At 39.5% G+C, this 21,997-nt stretch overlaps 1 protein-coding gene across 2 annotated transcripts in view; it reads right to left on the bottom strand.

Annotated features, from left to right (window-relative positions):
• Positions 1–5,472, bottom strand: part of KLHDC10 (kelch domain containing 10) — a 54,398-nt gene extending 48,926 nt beyond the window's left edge. For both annotated transcript variants that reach the window (XM_028525420.2, XM_028525421.2), the window contains exon 1: positions 5,178–5,472. In XM_028525420.2, coding sequence (XP_028381221.1) covers positions 5,178–5,349 — 172 coding nt within the window. In that variant the 5' untranslated portion in view covers positions 5,350–5,472. The remainder of the gene's footprint in view (positions 1–5,177) is intronic.
• Between the last annotated feature and the right edge of the window lie 16,525 nt (positions 5,473–21,997).

The following is a 21,997-nucleotide window of genomic DNA, read 5'->3' as shown; positions in this document are numbered from 1 at the left end:
TATGACTATTTACAGAGAGTATTAAAATTCCAAAGGTGGCTATGTATAAACTTAATACTCAGAAATCAATACCATTCCCGTATTCAAGATAAAAGTTATAATAGAAGTAGGAACCCCATTTACAAATAGCAACAAAAAAGAGAAAATACTGAGGAATAAACATAATAATAAGTGTGAAAGGTACATTATGAAAAAAAAGTGTAAATGTTACTGAGGGATGCAAGAGAAAACTTGAACAAGAAATGAATATACACCCTGTTCTTGACAGAAGACTGAACCTCAAGTAGATGTCAATACAATCCAGTGTCAGTGAAAATACCAACAGGATGGGGAAGGGTAGCTTGATAAGCAGATTTTAAGTTTCATGGAAAAATAAACAAGCAAGAACCCTGGCTGGTGTAGCTCAGTGAACTGAGTTCTGGCCTGTGAACCAAAGGGTCACCGGTTCGATTCCCAGTCAGGGAAACTGCCTGGGTTGTTGGCTGGGTTCTATATGGTTGGGGGTGCGGGAGAAGCAGCCATCTCATGTTTCTCTCCCTCCTTCAGCTCTCTCTAAACATAAATAAAATGAAATCTTTAAAGAAAAGGAAAAATAAACAAGAATACCCAGGAAAACACTGGGAAGTGGCATGGGAGAGGACTCTGATCGAATAATGAACTCATTAGATATAAATAGTAAGAAATCAATGAGACAGAGTAAAAGTCCAATAGAACCCCAAATCAGATTTAAGAGCTAAACAGACCTGAAGACAATGTTTCAGTACAGTGACAACTGGATAGCCACCTGGAAGAACTGGACACAAGTTATATTTTGTATGGATATGTGCATTTAACTTAAAAATAAAGTTAATACAAATACCTGGAAAAAAACCAAGAATTTTCATTTTCATTTTAGTCAAAAATAATGTTGATATTGGGAAGACTTTTCTATGATACAAAAATCCAAAATGGATTGATAATTACAACTGTAACATTTTTCCCTTCTGCTAAAAATATATACTATTAAACAAAATCAACAGCCAAATGACAAACTGTGAAAAATATCTGCAACATATATCAAAGACAAAACACCAATTTCCTAAAAACAGAGTTCCTGTAAACAATATTAAACATGCCAATAGAAAAATGAACAAAAAATATATAACCACATGAATAAAAAACATAATCAGATGCTATAAACAAACAAATATGGTTCTTATACCTCCTGCAAGGTGGAAAAATATACCTACTGCATTGGGTGTGTTTAAAAGACTGATAACCCACTCTGCTAATCAGGGGTACGGGAAGCCAGCACTCCGACTCCAATAGTGGAACATAAACTGGTACCGCTGTGGAGGGCGATTTGACAATATCTATCAAAATTTAAATAGTACGTATCCTTTGACCTGCAATTGTACTTCTCAGAAAGTATCCTAAAGACAGACTCACTCAATGTGCAAAGTTACAGATGCACAGGGATATACACTGTATCACCATTTGCATTAGCACGACTAGTGCACATTTTAAGTGACCAGTCAAACAAAGAAATGGTACCTCCCTCTCACCTCCTACCTACATCTTTCTGAAAAGGATACACAAAAAAATTGTATCATTGGTTGCTTCTAGGGAAGGAAATCAATTAGCTGAGGTCAAAGGTAGAAGGAAAACTTGCTTTTTATCATATGCTGTTTTGTTCAATTTGGATTTTATATCATAAACATGTATAACATTTTTAAACTTTCAGATTTCAGTATTATTTTTACCCAACTTTACCAATTGTTACAAGTACTTCCCTCTTTTCCCGTCAGTTTTCCAGTTTCTACATTAGCAACAATGTCTTGTTTTCTCAGCTAATGCTATGCACGATATTTAATAAAATTCACAGTTAATCACAACCTTAACTTGGAATCCATTATCCCCATGAGCTCCTTGCCCCTGAACTCTACCTTTGCACACCTCCTCCACAAAAAGCACTGTTCTCTATTCTTTACTGTTTGTGTGGAGATTACGACTTAGTAAAAATCCAGGACCAAGAAGCTGTGAATTTCTCAGCCTATGGGACTAGCAGTCACTACTGCATTTTAGGAGGCAGCAAAAAGGCAAGAAGCTGTTCAAACAAGGTTTCACAAAATGTCATTTGTGCTGTCACCAGGGAGGGTCTAGTCCACTACTTTTATGTTTAAGAACTTGATTTTATCCATTTGTCCAGGGTCAGTGGGGGCTATGACGGGAATGAACAGCATCAATCAAATCAGATTCACCAAAAACGACTTGCTTACACATAATGACGATGTATTAATTTAGAATTTAAGAATTATATACATGAATATAAGTAGTTGTGTGTGTGTATATATATATATCTCAAGAACACCAATTCATGCATATCAAGGACTCACACACAAACGGTAAGAATGCCCAGGATAGCCACATGGTGCTATGAGTGTGTACAGGGAGAAGAGAACAAATCAGAAGGTCAGAGAAGGCTTCTCTGAAAGATACAATGTAACCAAGCTGAGATCCAATGGAAGAAAACTTTAAAAAAGAGAGAACAGAATTATGAGGAAGAGGGTTCCTGGATGTTGGGGTGGCAGGTGCAATGGCCCTGAGGCAGACGGGAGCATGATATGTCCACGGAGGTGAGAAAAGATCAAAGGGCAAGACCACATGACACAGAATTAACTAGAGAGTTAACTACAAACCATGTGGTGCCTGGTAGGCCACGTTAAGAATTTCTGCCTTATCCTAAGCAATGAAAAGCTAGTAAAGGATTATTAACTAAGATGGGAATAAATCTGTGCCTGCAAAAGGTCAGCACGCTATACGAACTACAGGCAAGAGGAGAAACAGGAAGGCTGCTTAGGAAGCTACTGTAGGAGACGCAAGTGACGGGTGATGGCAGCACAGACTGGAGTTGGGGCAGAAATAAAATGAGTAGGTCTCGGCGACTGGTTACACCTGAAATGCAAGAGGAAAGAACATGTGAAGGAGGATACCCAAGTTATGAATTTCCATAACTGCACGGAAAAGAGAGAATGCTCCAGGAAGACCAGGCTGTTTTGTTTCACTGCGGGCTGGACAGAAGAAGGTAGATGTATAAAAAGTAAGAAAGGGGTATGGGTACTCAGTATCTGGAAACCCTGATAGAAAAGGATGAAAAATGGAAAATGGCATTGGAGTTCAAAGGAAAGAGAATGTTAACTACAAAAACTTAAATATGTATGCATGCATGTACGTATTACCTCCAGGGTCAGCCATAAAACCAGCCTAGACATTGCTCTCTCTCCATCACCTAAAATCTTTTTAAACATCTCAAAATAAAACCTTTCAGTAAAGGGGGAGGGGAAGCCCAAATGCAACACTTAGGAAAACAAAGCATTGGTGTGAAAGAATTTCAAAGTATATATTGAGATATGGGATGTTCCCAATTCTGAGAATGAAGAAAAGACAAAAGCTGCCTACTTAGGGAAGGAAGAATGAGGAGAAAGAAAGCTGAAAGGAGAGGTTGATGACCCCACAGCAGGAATTCTCACAGTTTAAACACGTTTATCTTAACCTCTGGACAAATGGCTGTTCTTGGCCTAGTGTGCTAAGGGAATGCAGAAATAATAGCTCCACACCAAGGCCCCAGATCAGAAATCATGGCTTCCACTGCCATCAGGTGGTGGCAGAGAGGAAATGCACCAACCTGGTTCTTGGAGGCTGGAAATGCCTCTATGAAGCCCATGGTGTAAGGAATCTAAGACCCAAGACCTAAAGATTGCAATAGTAAAGGGCAAGCCTTTGGTAAGAAATTTATCTTCTAATCTGTCAGTGCACCAAAATATACACTTTTCCTATTAATTTGGGGTACGAAAAGAGACTTTTTCCTTTTTCACGTTGCAGATCACATACTATTTACCAATTGTAAAATACCCAGTCTGATACTATCCTCTCAAAACCAACTCCTGGTATATTACACATCTGACTACTTAAAACTGCTTCAATGTGAATTTCAATGGCGTATAAAAATGGATTAGTGTGCATTTCTAGCACACATCAGTAACCTTGTCACAAACATAAGCAATTGTCTCATTGATTGTGCAAAATTCCCTTTGTTATCTTCAAATTAATCAAATAACAATTTTTGACTACTTAGAAGTACAAGGCACAGTAATAAATACAATTCAAAAACCATCGTGTTCTCAAAACTCATCAGCTAAACAAATATATCACTGATAAAATCAACTTCAACATTATTCACAAAAAACATGGTGAATGATTAACACATCATGCTGATAGTTGTCTTCATGGTAAAAATGAGCTTACCCAACCAATACTTGACATTCTGTGCGTTTTACTTCCCTACCTTCTTTACTACACTGAATATTCACTTACAAATGTGTATCTTTACAATTGTCTGCACATACATTTCCATTTGATTTGTCTTTGTTTTTTAAGGATAGGGAACTGTGGGCCAAAATGTAAAATAGTCACATGGGGTACAATTTTTCCCAATTCTTAACCAGCTTTTTTTTTTTTTTTAGAGTAGACACAGTATAATTTTGTCAGTATATTCTTGACTTTCATTTTCTCCCCTTAAAATGCAGTCACACTACCCGTTCTGTCTCTGGACATTGCAAAATATAAATAATTCGACTAGTTTTCCCTAATTCTCTTGGTTCTGTTTTCCCATCCACCTCCCAACAAACCCCCACCCCCAATCCTCCTTTTTTGTTTCAGAATGCCTAACTATTGCACACTCGAGGTGGTTTTTACAAAATCGCTTTCTTGGAATGCTCTTCCCTCTTCTCTCCTTAAATGAGTACCCTTTGCAAAACAATTTCCACAGCTAGACGCCAATGTCTTTTTTTTTTTTCTTAACAAGATCAAACTGCGGAAAAGGAAGAGACTAGGAACCGAGTAAGCGAAACATTTGGGAATGTCAATGAGACGGGGCTCTCCTTTGAAGAGAAAACACAACTCTCAGCACAAAGATTGCAACAGAGCAAAAATACTTTCTTTTCCGTTGTGTTCCTGTTCACTCCCTGACCTAAAAGACACCTTTCCTTTTCTCTAAGCCCCAGTCCCTCTGCGATATGTGGGGCCTGCCTCTCCTCCTCCGAAGGAAAAGAAAGCCAGGGAGAAAAGAAAAGGTAGCAGTCACCTTCCCGCCGCGCCCGCAAGCTGTCAGGAGCCCCGGACCACGTCCCACGACTCACCTGGTAGGTGCGGCCGTCCGGAGAGTTGCACGAAGCGGTTGAGCTGGCCAGTCCCCCGACCCCCGCTGCCCCCACTGCCCCCGCCGGCCCCGCTACCTCCGCCGCCACCACTACTTCCCGCGGCGCCTCCTCCCCTCCGGCGGTTCCTGTCCCAGCCCTGGGCGGCCGACATGACCCGCTAACGACTGCCGCAGCCCGGTCCCGGCAGCCCCTGGCCCGGCCGCACTAGCCGAGCCTCCTTCCTGGGCTCCTCTAGAGACCCGGGAGACAGGAGAAGGGGGAGCGCCCGGTCTTCACCACCGACCAATGACTGGGTGACTTTGTGACAGGCAGCCAATAACCAGTTGCCTTCTTGGCAGGTGGCGGGAGGCGGGGAGAGACGTGGTAACCATAGCTATGGTTTTAAAAAAAGTGGGGGGTAGAGTAAGGCAAAAGCAGCCACTCCTCACTCGCATCCTCCGCGCTCAGCCACCGGCGTCGTGACGCCTCCTGCAGGAGCAGGCGGGCCAATCGAAGGCCGAGCGAGAGAGGCCACGCCTGCAGAAGGCGCCTGGGCGGCGGCAGGTACTCCGGGCGTGCTGAGGGTCCGGGAGCTCTTCTGCGCCCAGAACACTGAAATCAGGAATAGCTTATGCTCGTAATACGTATAGGTGGAGGCAATACAGTGTCCCTCCAGCCCTGCAGACTGAGATTCCTCTTCCTGACCGCAGACACACAAAGGGCACTCGGCCCGGGGGAAATCCAGGGGCGGGGTCAAACCTTCAAGAAGGAGGTAAACCCGGCTTTCATTTCTCTTGTCTTTGAGTCTGACTGAACTGACTGAAGTCCCTAATTGAGTGTAAGCCATGTCGCAACCAAACAATGTTAAACCTGGTTACCAAACATGGGGAAATGTTCAAGCTCACCAGTAATCGGAGAAACACAAATTAAGACAGCTCCCCCCCCCCCGCCCCGCCCTCGCCCTGACAAACCATTTCTGGCTCGTTTACGTTAGTAAAGATTTTTAAAATAACACCAGCAGCGAACAGAGTGCCAAGAAAAAAGGTACTTTCATAGGGGACTGATGGCTATGTAAATGTTTTTGTTCAATCAAACCTCTTGCGGAAAATTTTGATCAGCTTAAAGACAGGAACAATTACGGAAGATCGAAGAAAATTGTAAATGTACACATCAAAAATTCCCATTGTTCCAAAATTAAACCCAAAAAATGGCTTTGAACTTACTGGGCGCGGCGCAAAGTTGGAAAATACAGATTGTTCACTGATGTCTATCAATTATAAGGGGAAAGCATATAAATTCTGCAAGGAAAACAAAAGTTTTCCAGGTTTTAGATCTGGTGGCGGTTTGTGTGTGTTTGGTACTTCATATGGGAGAGCCTCATATGATGTGCAGAAAAAGAGAGAAAATCTGCTGGAGTTGAGGGTGCATACCTCTTCGTGCAAATTTCTTGTCGCCACTAGCCTCACCTCCTTATTTTTCTGTTTCAGTCCCTGTGGGCAGGTATTTGACCCATTAAGCACTATAACACACTGCTTAGGAAAATATTTGAGACCTGAAAAGAAAGCTTATGGCTCTAAAATATAAAAATCTAAATTAATAATGTTAATTTCCTAAAGAAGCTGTACCAGTGAATAATCAAATAGCAGATAAAGTAAATTTTCTCTTTATAAAAGTACATGTTCCAAGTAATAAGTACCGAATGATAGAATATCACCATTTTGCAACCCCTAGTGAATTCAGAAATTAAACCGTCTGAGCATCCACCACTGCTGGCATCACAAAATGAAAGATGAGACACGTGTGTCTCTAGAACATAAAGAGGACAATACAGTAGTCTTGTAGAGAAAAAATGAACCTGAATTTCATCATACATCTGCATCTAACTACCAAATTATAGAAAATACAAAGGACGAAAGGAAAAAATATGACAGAGGAACATTTTTTAAAATGCTGCTACACCCATGCAAACAGAAAAAATCCAGACTATGGAAATTCTACCGGATAAACAAGTTTCTTCAACAAATAAATTGCAAAAGCAAAAGAGAGATTCAGAAGGAATGATCCATAGGTTAAAAAGAGACTTGTGAAGGTTGCATAACCATTGAATAGTAATGGTTGAACAACTTTGTTAATATATTAAAACCACTGAGGTGTATGTTTGAAAGGGCAAATTTTATGGTATATGAATTATATCTCATTTTTTAAAATTTAATAACAGAGGATGGGAGAAGTGGATGGGGAGCTAGATGAAAGAACAGTAACCATAAACTGAAGATGGGTAATGAGTCCATGAGAACTGTCATTATATTATATTGTTCTGCCTATTTCGTATGTGTTAGAAGTTCTTCATAATAAAAAGAAAAAGAGCCTAAAAAAATGATTGCATTAACCAGTCAACTGAAAATCATCTAATGTAGTTTTTACATATAATTGATTTTAAATTTCAGAAACAAAATGAAAGATTTCTTCTTAACTAACTTTAAGTATTAATTTAAGTATTACATTATTTTAAAACCTTTGTTAAAGGTTAGAGCCAATTTTTTTAACGTAGAATGTGGGTACACTTTGATGGGTATTGATGTGATTTGGAGAGGGACCTTCAAAATAAGTGCAGCCGTGGCTGGGTAGCTCAGCTGGTTAGAGAGCATTCCAATACACCAAAGTTGCAGGTGAGAGCTCCAGGCAGGGCACATGGAAGAAGCAAGAAGCAACCGATGAATACATATATAAGTGGAACAACAAATCCATGTTTGTCTGTCTGCCTGTCTGCCTGTCTCTCTCTCACTCTCAAATTAATAAATAAAAATTTTTAAAAATTTAGTGTATGCACATAATATATACCCACTCACATGATGTAATAGGAAGTACACAATATTGCCTAAGAAGTAATAATGCCGACAACATGAACTTGAATCTAATCAAGATTTAAGCTGCAATGTCCAGTTACGGGAACTTCAAGGGAGAAAAAGAAACAAATTAAATAACATGTGAAACAATCAAACCCGGGAGGCCAATCTCCACAGTATCTGGCCTGGTCTTGTCAATGTAAGTCAATGGCATGAAAAACAAAGTGAAATAATACAAAAACAAAATGGGAAGGTGGTAACCCCTAATGAAATCACAGATGTAGGCAACGGCTCCGAGCATAAGGAAAAGAAACAAGCAGATGTGTGCCTGCTGACAGCAGTGCACATAGTCGCCCGTGAAGACTTCTTACCAAAAGAAATGAGCCTGAATAAAGTCAGTCTTTTCGCTTTAATTACCAGTTTACAGGAAATAAAAGAGACAGGAAATATGTTAAATGACATCTTAAGGATGTAACCTCCAAAATATATAATGTGGAAAGCTGTAAAACAAACAGCCTATTTTCTTTAACATTTGATATGCACACATTTCAAGGGAAGGAAAGAGGAAAGGGGACCTACAGATTAACAGAGTTTTAAGAGACATATCAGTTGAATGTAGTGTTTGGGCCTAGATTGTGTTTTGATTAGAATGAGCCAACTATGTTTTTAAGGGGAAAATTTGGGTTTATATTCAGGAATCATTATTCATTTTTTAAGTATTGTGGATATGTATTTTTAAAGAGCTCTTATTTTTTTTAAGAAGCATACTGAAATATTTACAGGTAAAAAATGCTGTGATGTCTAGGATTTGCTTCCAAGTGTTCCTGGAAGGGGCCGTGGGAGACAATGAGAGTGACCATGAAACAAGGACAGCCGTGAGTTGATGGTCAGTGTAGCTGGGAGATGCGTACTTGCAGTTCATTGCACTAATTTCTGTTTTGTAAAGACTTTATTTATTTATTTTTAGAGAGAGGGGAAGGGAGGGAGGAAAGCTGCTTGTGTGGTTGTCTCTTGCACGCCCCCTGCTGGGGAGCTGGCACACAAGCCAGGCCTGTGCCCTGACATGGAATCCAGCCCAGGATGCTTTGGTTCGCAGGCCAGCGCTCAACCCAATGAGCCACAGCAGCCAGAGCTATTTTCTCTGTTTTGTATGTATTTAAAATTTTCTTTCACAAAAAGTTTTGTAATAGTTTTTGAAAGAACAATCCCAAATCAAAGGGAATTTACAACAAAATGTATGTAGTCCTCTTGAACAAATCAAGCATAAAAGACAATTTCAGGACGATTGAAAAAATTTGATTTTGGAAAGGTTGTTAGGGAGATTTAGGGAATTAATGTTATATTTATTAAGTGTGATAATAATAAGAAGGATAAAATCTCTGTTTTTTAAAGATACATAATAAAATATTTCAGAATGGACTATCATAGCGCCCTGAGAACACAGGACCACCTTTACCCTCCCGAGGCTCACCCGTGGAACAGCATGACAAGCAGTAAGAACTCAGTTTACACTAACGCAGGAAAAAAAGTCAGTTAGACCTGCAGAATTGGCAAGAAGTCTGAAATCGAGAATATTTTCCAGGAAACTCTATTTTATAAATGTTAAATACAGGGATTCAAATGACTTTACAGAATTGTTTTCCAGTAGGGATTCTATAATTACAACTTATAGTGCAGTGGAGAAGTAGTGGATTGGGGGAGTGGTGGAAAGTACTCACTATGATAGGAAATCCCGTTTTATTTGTCAGATTGGCATCTTCAACTCAGCACTGTGTAACCCAGTGGCTCTCAGCCCTGGCCACACATTGGACTAACCCAAGGCCACTTGGGAAAATACATTCAGCTCCATCCAGACCACGTGGATCAGAATCTCTGGAGCACAGACGATGGCCAATGGCCGCATTTTCAAAGTCCCTGCGTTATTCTCATCTACAGCCAGGGTGGGGAACACAGGCGTAGTCCTCTCTGCCCCCAGTTTTATCACGTGCAAAACGTAAGTACAGTCAAACCTTAGTTCTCCAACGTGTCCTGTCTTGAACAATTTGGTTCTCATCCAAGTTGTTGACGGAAAAATGTCATGGTTGTAGAACAAAATTTCAGTTCTCGACCCAACAACCCTTTCATGCTGATACGAATATCTTGTTTCGGCTGCATCCGAAAATTGATTGTGAGAGGTCAGTGAAATAGCTATGTGAAAATGCATGAAAAAGTATAATGTTTCATGTAAACATGAGGTCATATTCACATGTTAGCAAGCAATGTATAGCAATCCTTTAAAAAGGTTAGTTAGTTTGTTGTAGATAAAATATGACCCAGCATCATATAAATTCCTTGGTGAAGAATCAAAGGTAATTAACTGCTTGTCATCAGCCCAGATTAATATGCATTGATATTGAGAAGCCTAAAATAATGAGTCTTTAGTTTATTTAATTACAAAAATTATAAGCATTTACACATATAAGCGTTACACATATATATATCCTAGAAATGCAAAATATAAACTAGCTAAGATTAAGTTTGGTTACCCAAACAAAAAAAAGATGAGGTCTCACCTTTTGTGAACCAGACATTTTTATGTGTATTGTCTTAGCTACCATAGTATTTTTGAAACATTAAGTCATGAAATCAGTTTAGTGGGTATAACTAAGAATATTAAAATGAAATACAGTAGGAAAATAAAAATGAAAACATAAGGGTGCAAGAATCCCTGGCCAGGTATCTCAGTTGGTCAGAGTGTTGTTCCAGGTACCAAGGTTGCAGGTTCAATCACCAGTGAGGGCACATACAAGAATCAACCAATGAATGCATAAGTAAGTGGAACAACAACAAAGTCTCTCTTTCTCTCATTCAAAATCAATTTTTAAAAATTTAAAGAAAAAGAGTGCCTGGCTGGCATAGCTCAGTGGATTGAGCACAGGCTGCGAACCAAAGTGTCGCAGGTTCGATTCCCAGTCAGGGTACATGCCTGGATTGCAGGCTATGACCCCCAGCAACTGCACATTGATGTTTCTCTCTCTCTCTTTCTCCCTCCCTTCCCTCTCTAAATAATAAATAATAAATAAATAAAATCTTTTTTTTTTTTTTCAAAAAAAGAGTGCCAGAAAAAACCAGGAGTACAAAGGGAGCAGAAAGCTCTTGAAACATTTTGCCTCTAGGCATTCCAGTTGGAAGGGCTTGCTCTGGAGGACTGCACAGGCTACAGAAACTCTCAGTTCCCCTCTCAGAGTGTTCAGGCAGGTAACTGATGTATTTAGACCGGCCACAGACTGAAAGGAAATATTTGCAAAAGACTTATCTGGTAAAGGACTGTTAACCAAAATACTTAAAGATCTCTTAAAACTCAACAATAAAAAAGTAATAATTCAATTTAAAAATGGACAAAAGAACTAACATATACCTCACCAGGAAAGATATGCAGATAGCAAATAAGTGTATGAAAAGATGTTCAATATCATATGTCATTAGGGAATTAAATGTTAAAGCAGTAATAAAATACCACTACACATCTATTAAAATGGTTAAAATCCAAAACACTGACAACACCAAGTGCTGACAAGGATGTAGAGCAACAAGAATGTCCCTTACTGCTGGCAGAAATGCAAAAGCTACCTCCACTTTGGGAGATGGTTTGACAGTTTCTTATAAAACTAAATATACTCTTACCATACAATAAAGCAATCATGCTCTTTGGTATTTACCCAAAGGAGTTGAAAACTTATGTCCACACAAAAACCTGTGCACAGATATTTACAGCAGCTTTATTCATAATTGCCAAAACTTGGAAGCAACCCAGATGTCCATCAATACATGAATGGATAAATAAACTGTGTTATATCCATACAACAGAAGATTATTCGGTGCTTAAGTTTCCTGCAAGTCATGAAGGAAACTTAAAATCATATTACTAAATGAAAGAAGCCAATCAGATAAGGCTACACACTGTATAATTCCAACTCTATGACATTCTGGAAAAGGCAAAACTATGGAGACAGTAATAAAACCAGTAGTTGCCAGGAGTTTGTGGGAAGAGGGAGAGGGTAAATTAGTGGATCACAGGGGATTTGGGGGGCAGCAAAGCTATTCTATATGTTACTATAAGGATGGATATGTGTTGTTATATACTTGTCCAAACCCATAGAACGTATGTCCCTAAGAGTGAAGCCTAATGTAAACCATGGCTTTGGTCGACAGTGACGCCTCCACGTTGGTTCACCCGTTGTAATAAAGCTGCACTTGTGTTGCAGGAGATTGACAGTGGGGAGACTGCCTGGGGAGAACCGCTAGATGGGAACTCTGCACTTTCCAATCAGTTTTGCTGTGAACCAAAAATCGCTCTTAAAAATAAGTCTTCTGCCCTGGCTGGTGTAGCTCAGTGGATTGAGTGCTGGCCTGTGAACCAAAGAGTCACCAGTTTGATTCCCAGTCAGGGCACATGCCTGGGTTGCAGGCCAGGTCCCCAGTAGGAGGCACACAAGAGGCAACCACACACTGATGTTTCTGTCCCTCTCTTTCTCCCTCCCCCATCTCTAAAAATAAATAAATAAAATATAAAAAAAAAATAAATAAGTCTTCTAATGTAAAAAAAAAAAAAAAAAAAAGGGAGGGGGCACTGGCACAAAGGAACCAGGATTATCTTGACACTCCTTGCTGGTAGATGCTCAGGTTAAAAGGCCCTGTTCTGGAGGGCTGGATGAACTAGACAGCATGTAAACTCTCAAGATTCTCAGGCAGGTGTCTGATCAACATCAGAGCTGGCAACTGATGTGTTTAGCAAAGTGTTAGGTTCCCAGAAGTCTGGTATCTTAAGCCCTGTCTTAAGAAATTGATATGGAAATTTTGAAGACAATTCTTTGCTCCCTCCCAACTCCCTTTAAAAAAATGAATTTCAAAGCTTCCACGTTTCTTTGTGTAACTCTTGACATAAAGGTATGAATTTGCATTTGATATTTAGGGGGGTTGAGCAAAGACCTTGGGCTTTGCAAAGGCAAAACCAAGATTTCCTTCCAAAGTAGGGAAGGAGTTAAATGACTTTGCTTGAAGTGACATTGGAGCCCTGGCTGGTGTGGCTCAGTGGATTGAGCACCAGCTTGTGGACTGAAAGGTCACCGGTTCTGTTCCCCTTCAGGGCACATGCCTGGGTTGCAGGCCAGGTCTCCGGTTGGGGGCTGTTGGGGGTCTGTGATTGATGTGTCTCTCACATATTGATGTTTTTCTCCCTCCCTTCCTGTATCTCTAAAATAAATGAATAAAATCTTAAAAAAAAAAAAAAGAAATGACATTGGAAATGTAAGCCTCATTAAGTTGCTTAGAATGAATCCTAATGGAGCGAGGCGCCATTGAAGTCTTGCAGCAGAGAGGTGTCATGATCAGATTTATGTTTTCGAAGATCACAGCAGTGATTGGGTTGAGGATTTATGCTGGAGGCTGCCCACTCCCTTGGGGCAATCTGCCTATAGGCAGAGGCCTTGGGGAAAAGACCTCTGCTCCCAGATATCTTCTACCTGCCACGCTGAAGATCTATCGTGTCACATTATGCATGTTTAAGAGCAATGTAATAAAAGATTGATATTCTTGTTTAGGCTCTGATTTAAATGTAGTTCTGTTCCAGCACTAAGCCACATGGTCTTACAACCATCAATTACAATAACAATGCTCTTGTAGTGGCGTTTTATAGCTGAAAGACTAACGCGGAAGTCAACTTGAGTTTATTGTTATTTAATAAGGTTCATTTTATACTTGACATCAGGAAAATGACATCATGTGGCAGTAATACATTACGTTAGTTGTTGCAGGCTAACGAGCAGGGGACAAAGGCTGCCGTGTGACACGCAGACACGCACGCACACCAGATGAAGGCTGCAGGATGTCACAGCAGGAAATCCAAATCAAGTTTCACAGCAGTCCAAATGCTCCAAGTTCAATAAAAAGTGGGAGTTCATTAAAAAAAAAACTGAGTAATGGTCAAACATTTTTAAAGTTATGTGAATGAGTCATTGAGTGTTTATTTATTTCCTTCAATAATCTAATACTAGAAAGTTCTGGGCTAAACCTAGACACTTTTTTTCAACATCTGCAGTATTGAACTTGAAGCCCAGATATTATTTCCTGTTCCCGATTCCAGCAATAATTGGCTTATAACTCATTTGATGCAGATTTATGTAACACTAACTTAACTCCAAGGGAACAAGACAGTTTTATGAAGATATCAAGTGACATCTCATTAAACTGACATTAGAGGAACGCTCTCTGGCAAAGATTTGTGAAGTATTACATCCAATTATCCCAAACAAGTAAACAAAGCCTTGAAATTATTAATCTCATTTTGTATTTTTGGTGTAACAAGCTTTGCTGAACAGGAACTTTCTGCATGTGTTAATATTATTGAAACTAAATTGCACAGGCAGATTAAATAGAGAAACTAAACCACAACACATTTTTCTACTTTTCTCCAGCGTTGGTTATTGTAGTTCAGCAAAGCAAGATCATTCATCAGAGTAAATTAATGTCACCAATGTGATGTTTTGAGTTTATGGGTATTCAATTTTAAGTGTATTCTGATTTTATGTCTTATAAGCACTGTAAGCAAAAGAAACTTACAAATAATATTTATTCATTTAAGTAACATTTGATTAAAAAGAACTTGTCAACATTGAGGAAGTTTTTTTCTGTTTAAAACAGGATAAACAAAATAAAGAGGTGAAATAAACATTACTCAATTTTAAGAAATACTATTCTGTTCAATTCTCCTTCTTGCTTAATTTAAATTGGTTTTGTTATGTAAAGCCAATAAAATTTCTAATTAATATTCTAGAGTTGTAAGAAATTGATGCAAACCATAAAGCACAATTCTAGAATGAGATTTTTATTACACAAAGTAGATTCTTAAGAAATAGTTTTTAATTACTCAGCTGGGAGAGATGAAATAAAATAATAATAGGTAAAGTTGTAATACTCCCAAGAGTGGTCTAATAGTCATATGGGTAACTACATAGCATCTTTAAATTTAATTTTAATTTTAATATTTTCACATTTTTTATTGTTGTTCAAGTATAGTTGTCTCCATTTCCCCCATCACTCCCTCCCATAATTTTAATTTTTAAAATAACAAATATGTCTGCATTGTGTAATCATCCATAAATAGGAGAATAAATAGAACAGGTGAAGCTCTTCCCTCCACTCTCCGCCCAGACCTATTCCCACTCCCAAAGCCGGTCGTCGGTTTGGTGTCTGTCCTTCCAGAGCCTTTGCTGTGTGTTCACATGCGCATATACACAGTGACCTGTGCAGCCGTACTATCTAAGTCTGTCACATAAATGGGACTGTACAGAATGTATTCTGCAGGTGGCTTTTTTAATCGTGATAAAAAATGATTAAAAATGCTAATTGTTATTGTGTTGGGGAGTGAAATAATCATTTTTATCTCTATTTTCAGCATGTTCTAAAAATGACTATATTACTTTTACAGTATAAAATAATAAAGAAATGATGATATGCTCTTGATTTTCATTGTTGGCAACTTTTTAGAGAATAATTTCCTTTGAATTTGGCCTCAGATACTTTCAGCATCATAAAGGCAAAGAAACCCCGGCAGGTAAAGGGGTCAGGCTCCTGGTTTTACACATCCGCAAAGAGCAGGTTAACCTGCAAAATCTCTCTCAAGGAAAAGCAGAATTATGTTTAATTCTTTCAGTATCAGAGAAACATGATCAAGTCTCAAAGACTTAAGGCATCCTTGGGCAAATATAGACCACATATGCCATATAGCAATAAAATTAAAAAAAGAGTAGTCACTATACCTCATTTAAAAGAGATAGGAACCCATGTATTTATGGCCAATTTTTTTGGCAAGAATGTCAAGTACATTCAATAGGGAAATAATAGTCTCTTCAACAAATGGTGCTGGGATAACAGGATTTCCACACACAAAAGAATCAGGTTGGAGCTCTACCTCACAGCATATATGGAACTTGAGCCCAAATGGATCAGTGACCTGAATGGAAGTGCTAAAACCATAAAGCTATTAGAAGAGAACAGAAGTAAATCTTCATAACCTTGAATTTGACAATAGATTATTCGATATGACACCAAAAGCATGAGCGACAAAAGAAAAAAAAACAGATAAATTGGATGTCATCAAAATTTAAAACTTTTATGTATCTAAGGATATTGAGAAACTGAAAATATAATCTATAGAATAGGAGAAAATATTTGCAAAATATTTGAGAATTTCTCAAAATGTTAAACATAGAGCACCAGATGACTGAGAAATTTTACTTTTTGAGATATACCCAAGAGAACTGAAAACATATGTACCTAAAAAATATTTTACAAAGATATTCATAGCAGCATTGTTCTAGCCAAAAAGTTTAAACAACCCATTTGTTCATCAGTGGATAAGTAGATAAACAAAATATGGTGTATCTATGCAATGGAGTATTATTCAGCCATAAAAAATAAAGTACTGCCCTGACTGGTGCTGCTCAGTGGATTGAGCACCAGACTGTGAACAGAAAGGTGGCTGGTTCGATTCCCAGTCAGGGCACATACCTGGGTTGTGGGTCAAGTCTGCAGTTGGGGGCGTGCAAGAAAGAAGCAACTAATTGATGTTTCTTTTGCACATCGATATTTCTCTCCCTCTGTTTCTTCCTACCTTCCCCCTCTCTAGAAATAAAAAAGTAAATAAATAAATAAACTCTTTTTAAAAATAAAGTACTAATATATGCAACAACATGGATGAGCCTTGAAAATTTATGCTGAGTAAAATAAGCCAAATGCAAAATGCCACGTATTGTGTGATTCCATTTACATGAAATGTCTGGAACAGGTAAATTCATTGTGACCAAAACCAGATTAGTAGTTGCCGGAAGCTGAGGGCAGGGAGGAACAAGGAATAACTGCTAATGAGTGTGAGGTTTTGTTATGGAGTGATCAAACGTTCTAGGATTAGATGGTGCTGATGGTTGCACAGTCTGAATATACTAACAGTCATTTAATTGAATGGCAAATTTTATGTTATGTGAGTTACACATCGATAAAAAAATAGTCCATAAGAAATAAAAATGTGGCCCTGGCTGGTGTAGCTCAGTGGATTGAGCACGGGCTGTGAACTAAACAGTCACCAGTTCAATTCCCAGTCAGAGCACATGCCTGGGTTGCCAGCCAGGTCCCCAGTGGGGGCCACGTGAGAGACAACCACACATTGATGTTTCTCTCTCTCTCTTTCTCCCTCCCTTCCCTTCTCTCTAAAAATAAATAAATAAAATCTTTAAAAATAAAAATAAAATTGTGTACCCACTTAAAAATCCTATTAAGTCTTGGCCCTGGCTGGGTAGCTCAGCTGGTTAGAGTGTCATCCCAATACACCAAAGTTGTAGGTTTGATCCTCAATCAGGGCACATACAAGAAACAGCCAGTGAATGCATAAATATGAGGAACAAAAAAAAATAGTTTCTCTCTCTCTCTCTCTCAAACCAATCAACAAAATAATAATTTAAAAACCTATTAAGCATCAAGTTTTATAGACATTAAATTTTCACCAAAAAATATAAATTTTACTGTCTGACGCATTTTTCTACTTCATGAAAGAATTATACCAGAAAACACAGTATGTTTGACTCATTCTTAAGAGGAAAGGCCCTACATAGCATGAAAAGCTTATTTTCATAAATCGTTATATATTCTCACACGTTATATATTCTCAATCGTTATATATTCTCAAAAAAACCCACACATACAATAAAGACATTCTGACAGTTGGGGTTGTCAGCGGAGCTGTCTGCTCCCCCGGGATGAACGACCGACCCAGAGAGGGAGACTAGCATGCCAGAGGTTTGGAAGGAAGGCACTAGGGGTCAGACAACATGGAAAGGAGGGGAGGAAGCAGGAGTGCTCAGGGGGAGGAGCTGGACAGTGATGACAGCTCAAGGTCGTCCCCTGGGTCTCTACAGGAAACTCTGAAGATAGATGGCTCTTTAGCATTGTCCTGAGTTGGGCCTAGGGGTCTGGGCCTTTAATATCTGCATCTTGATTAGTCTCTGGATGCAGGATGCCCTGGGGAAGGCAAGTGGCTCTCTCCAGTCAGGAAACTCCTAAAGGAATTGACAGCTAAGGGCTTCCTTCTGATGGTAATCCTGGTGGCTGTGGGAATTCATTCTTCCTTCCTGAAGGAGGACCCAGGTGATTCATCACTGATTTTCCCACCACCTATAGTGAAATGTGTAAGGAAAAAACTACCACCCACCAAAACCTGCTGTGTGCCTACCACTTTCATAGACATTATCCAACTTAATTTCATAATCAGAAGTTACTTGACCAGAAGGCCACATGGTTAGTGACAGAAGTGGGAGGAGTGGCCATCTCTTTCCTCCCCATCACATTTGCCAAGTGACTTTTTGAAAATTGGTAATTTTAGAAGTATTTATTGACTCGTGTCTTAAAACTGATCTATAGGACATCTAAGTGCTAGGCACTGGGGGATTACAGAAAAGAGACAAGATGTCACACACCCATGCACACAAATGTACACCTATATGTTATGTAAATGTGTAAATAAATAATGTATGTCCATATACATAGGTGTATACATACAGATTGTTCAGTCCTCCTTGAAATCAGTTCCCTCGCCTGCTATGTGTAACCCAAAATACACCGTGAACCTTCCCACTTCCAGCTATCCCTACCCTGGTCTTGGCCCATCATCACCTTCCACAGGGGCTTCCTTAGCAAGCTCCTAATGGTCGTTCTATATCCTCTCTTGGCTCCAATCCACTCTTCACAGAGTTCTCTGAGTGATCTTTCCTAAAATCACAACTGTTCATGCTACTGTGCTGCTTAACATCTTTCAATGGCTGTCTTGGGCACTGGGATAAAGTCTAAATCCTTTAAAAGGTTTGTATACATTCATTGAAAGCTATTTATTTGAGTGTCTACTGTTATAAATACTGGGTACACAGCAGTTAACCAAAAATTCAAAACTCCTACTCTTACTTTTAAAGATTTTATTTATTTATTTTTAGAGAGAGGAAGGGAGGGAGAAAGAGAGAGAAACATCAGTGTGTGGTTGCCTCTCACACACCTCCCTCTGGGAACCTGGCCTGCAACCCTGGCATGTGCCCTGACTGGGTGGGAATCAAACCTGCAACCCTTTGGTTCGCAGGCCGGCACTCAATCCACTGAGCCACACCAGTCAGGGCTAAAACTCCTACTCTTATGGAGATTATAAAGAGTATATTCTGATGAGGACAGGGAAAGAGAAATAAACATTAGAGAATTATATAGTATGATAGAAGAAGGTAAGCACCGTTGAGAACAACAGAGCATGGTAAGTGGAAGAGGAATCCTAGGTGTGTGGCGAGGGGGTTGCAAGTTGGTGTAGAGTGGTCAGGATAGTTCTCACTGGTGAGAAGGCGACATTAGAATAAGGAAGTCACAAAAGAATTGAAGGATGTTATGGGAGCGACCCATGTGGGTATCTGGAAGAGCCTTCCAGGCAGAGGGTACTGGGAGCAAGGAGGCTAGTGCAGTAAAAACAATGAGAGGAAATAGAAGTTAGTAGAATCAGGGCGGATATGTATTTTTCAAGGACTTTTATTGTAAAGAAGAGCAGATAAATGGAGCGATGGCTGAAGGAGGAACTGAAATCAAAGAAGGTTTTTGTTTTGTTTTTAAGGTGGGAGAAATAATATCTTGGTGCTGATGGAAAGGTTCAGTAAGAAGGGAGAACTGTTGGGCAAGGTCCTTGGGTAGGCAAGAGCGGGTTATTAGGTCAAGTGTATAAGGCTGGCCTTAGAAGCACAGACTGCAGCAGGGTTTCTCAATTTCTGCACTTTTGACATTTTGGACGAGGTAATTCTTTGTTGTGGAGGGCTATCCTGTGCATTGTTATAACGTTTTGCAGTATCACCGACTTCTACCACCACGAATGTAACAACCAAGAATGTCTCCCGAAAATACCAATATGTCCTGTGGGGCAAAATTGTGCTCACTTGAGAACTACGGATCTACAGTAACACAATCAGAAGATAAGACAACCACTCAATATGAAATAAAAAGACAGTGTTGAATTTATTGCTTACTAGAGACAGTGAGAGCCGTGCTGGTCAGGCATGGCTTTGAGCAGACCAGGCTGCTAATCTTACACTGGATTTTGAGAAAGTGGGTAATCCAGGCACTGGTGAACTTTCAGATGTCGAACTGTGTTGACATCACTGCAGAAGCGACAACTCGGGTGAAACTACAATCGACCGGTCGGCATTCAGGTGTGTTTACTGAAGTGTGTCTCTGTGATTGGCTGATTTTCAAAATCAAATGGTTGTCGTTGATTCGGCTTGCAAAAGCTTATTCTCTCAGGTAAGTTATAGATCCATTGAAAGTAAAACTGGTTATGATTTCTGGCTGTTACTACGGGAATGTGGAAACAAGAAATTCTCAGTACTCTACATGCTAGTGGACAGACCTGGTGGTGGAAATTTGTGGAAGTTCTCTTCTGATTGCTCTAATTTTTTAAGTGAGATAGGAAGCAAAGTCCTCAGCAGGCAGGGAAGATGGCCAGGTATAGGTGTGGAAGGCTTAAGGATCGCTGTTTCTCTCTCACATTGAGGTTTCTCTCCCTCTCTTTCTTCCTCCCTCCCCCCCCTCTAAAAATAAATGAATAAAATATGTATTTTTAAAAATCCTTACCGTAAGACTCCTGAAACACCAATTCAAAAGAACTTATGCACCCTTATGTTTGTAGCAGCACTATTTACAATAGCCAGGTATTGCAAACAGCCTAAGTGCCCATCAGTAGATGAATGAATTAAGAGCTGTGGTAAATTTACACAGTGGAACACTATGCAGCAGAAAGAAAGAAAGAAGGAATTCCTATCTTTCGAGACAGCATAGATGGTACTGGAGACTATTATGCTAAGTGAAATAAGCCAGTTGGTGAAAGACAAATACCATATAATCGCACTTATAAGAGGAATCTAATAAACAAAATAAACTAATGAGCAAAACAGAACCAGAGACATGGAAGCATGGAACAGACTGACAGCTGCCAAAAGGGAGGATGGAGGTGGGATGGTGGAAAGAAGGAGAAAGGATTAGTTAAAAGCCTTCTATGAATAACCCACGGACATGAACAATGGTGTGGGGATTGACTGTGGGACTGGGGGCTGGGGTGGGAAAAAGAGGACAAAGGGGGAAAGATTGGGACAACTGTAATATAATAAATAAGAATAAAAAATTCCCAGATTGCTTCACCCATAAATACCTCAAGATATATCTCTTATAAGTAAGGACTTTAAAAAACCATAATCACAATATCATTACCACATATGACAAAACTAACAATAATTTCATCAAATTTTTTTATTGTTGTTCAATTACAGTTGTCCTCATTCCCCCCACCCACCTTGCTCTCCCCTGCCCTGCCCACACCCTCCCACATTCAATTCTCCCCCTGCCCCATTGTCCTTGTCCATGGGTCCTTTATATGTGTTCCTTCACTTGACCCTTCCCCATCTTTCCCCAGTTATCTCCCTTCCCCCTCCCGTCTGGTCACGGTCAGATTGTTCTTTATTTCCATGTCTCTGGTTCTATTTTGCTTGCTTGCTTGTTTTGCTGATTAGTTTCCACTTATAGATGAAATCATATGGTATTTATCTTTTATCTCCTGTCTTATTCACTTCACATAATGCTCTCCAGTTTCATCCACGCTGTCACAAAGGGTAGGAGTCCCTTCTTTCTTTCCACTGCATAGTATTCCATTGTGTAAATGTACTACAATTTTTGATCTATTCATTTACTGATGGGCATTTAGGCTGTTTCCAGCACTTGGCTATTATAAATAATGCTACTATGAACATTGGGGTGCTTAGGTTATTTTGAATTGGTGTTTCAGGATTCTTAGGGTATAATCCCAGCAGTGGAATCAGTAGGTCAAAAGACAGCTCCATTTTTTGGTCTTCTTAGGAAATTCCATACAATTTTCCA

The sequence above is a fragment of the Phyllostomus discolor genome, chromosome 10, assembly GCF_004126475.2.
Source record: "Phyllostomus discolor isolate MPI-MPIP mPhyDis1 chromosome 10, mPhyDis1.pri.v3, whole genome shotgun sequence".
NCBI lineage: Eukaryota > Metazoa > Chordata > Mammalia > Chiroptera > Phyllostomidae > Phyllostomus > Phyllostomus discolor.
Note: the sequence above shows the minus strand (reverse complement) of the source record. Positions and strands in the feature narration are given on the sequence as shown.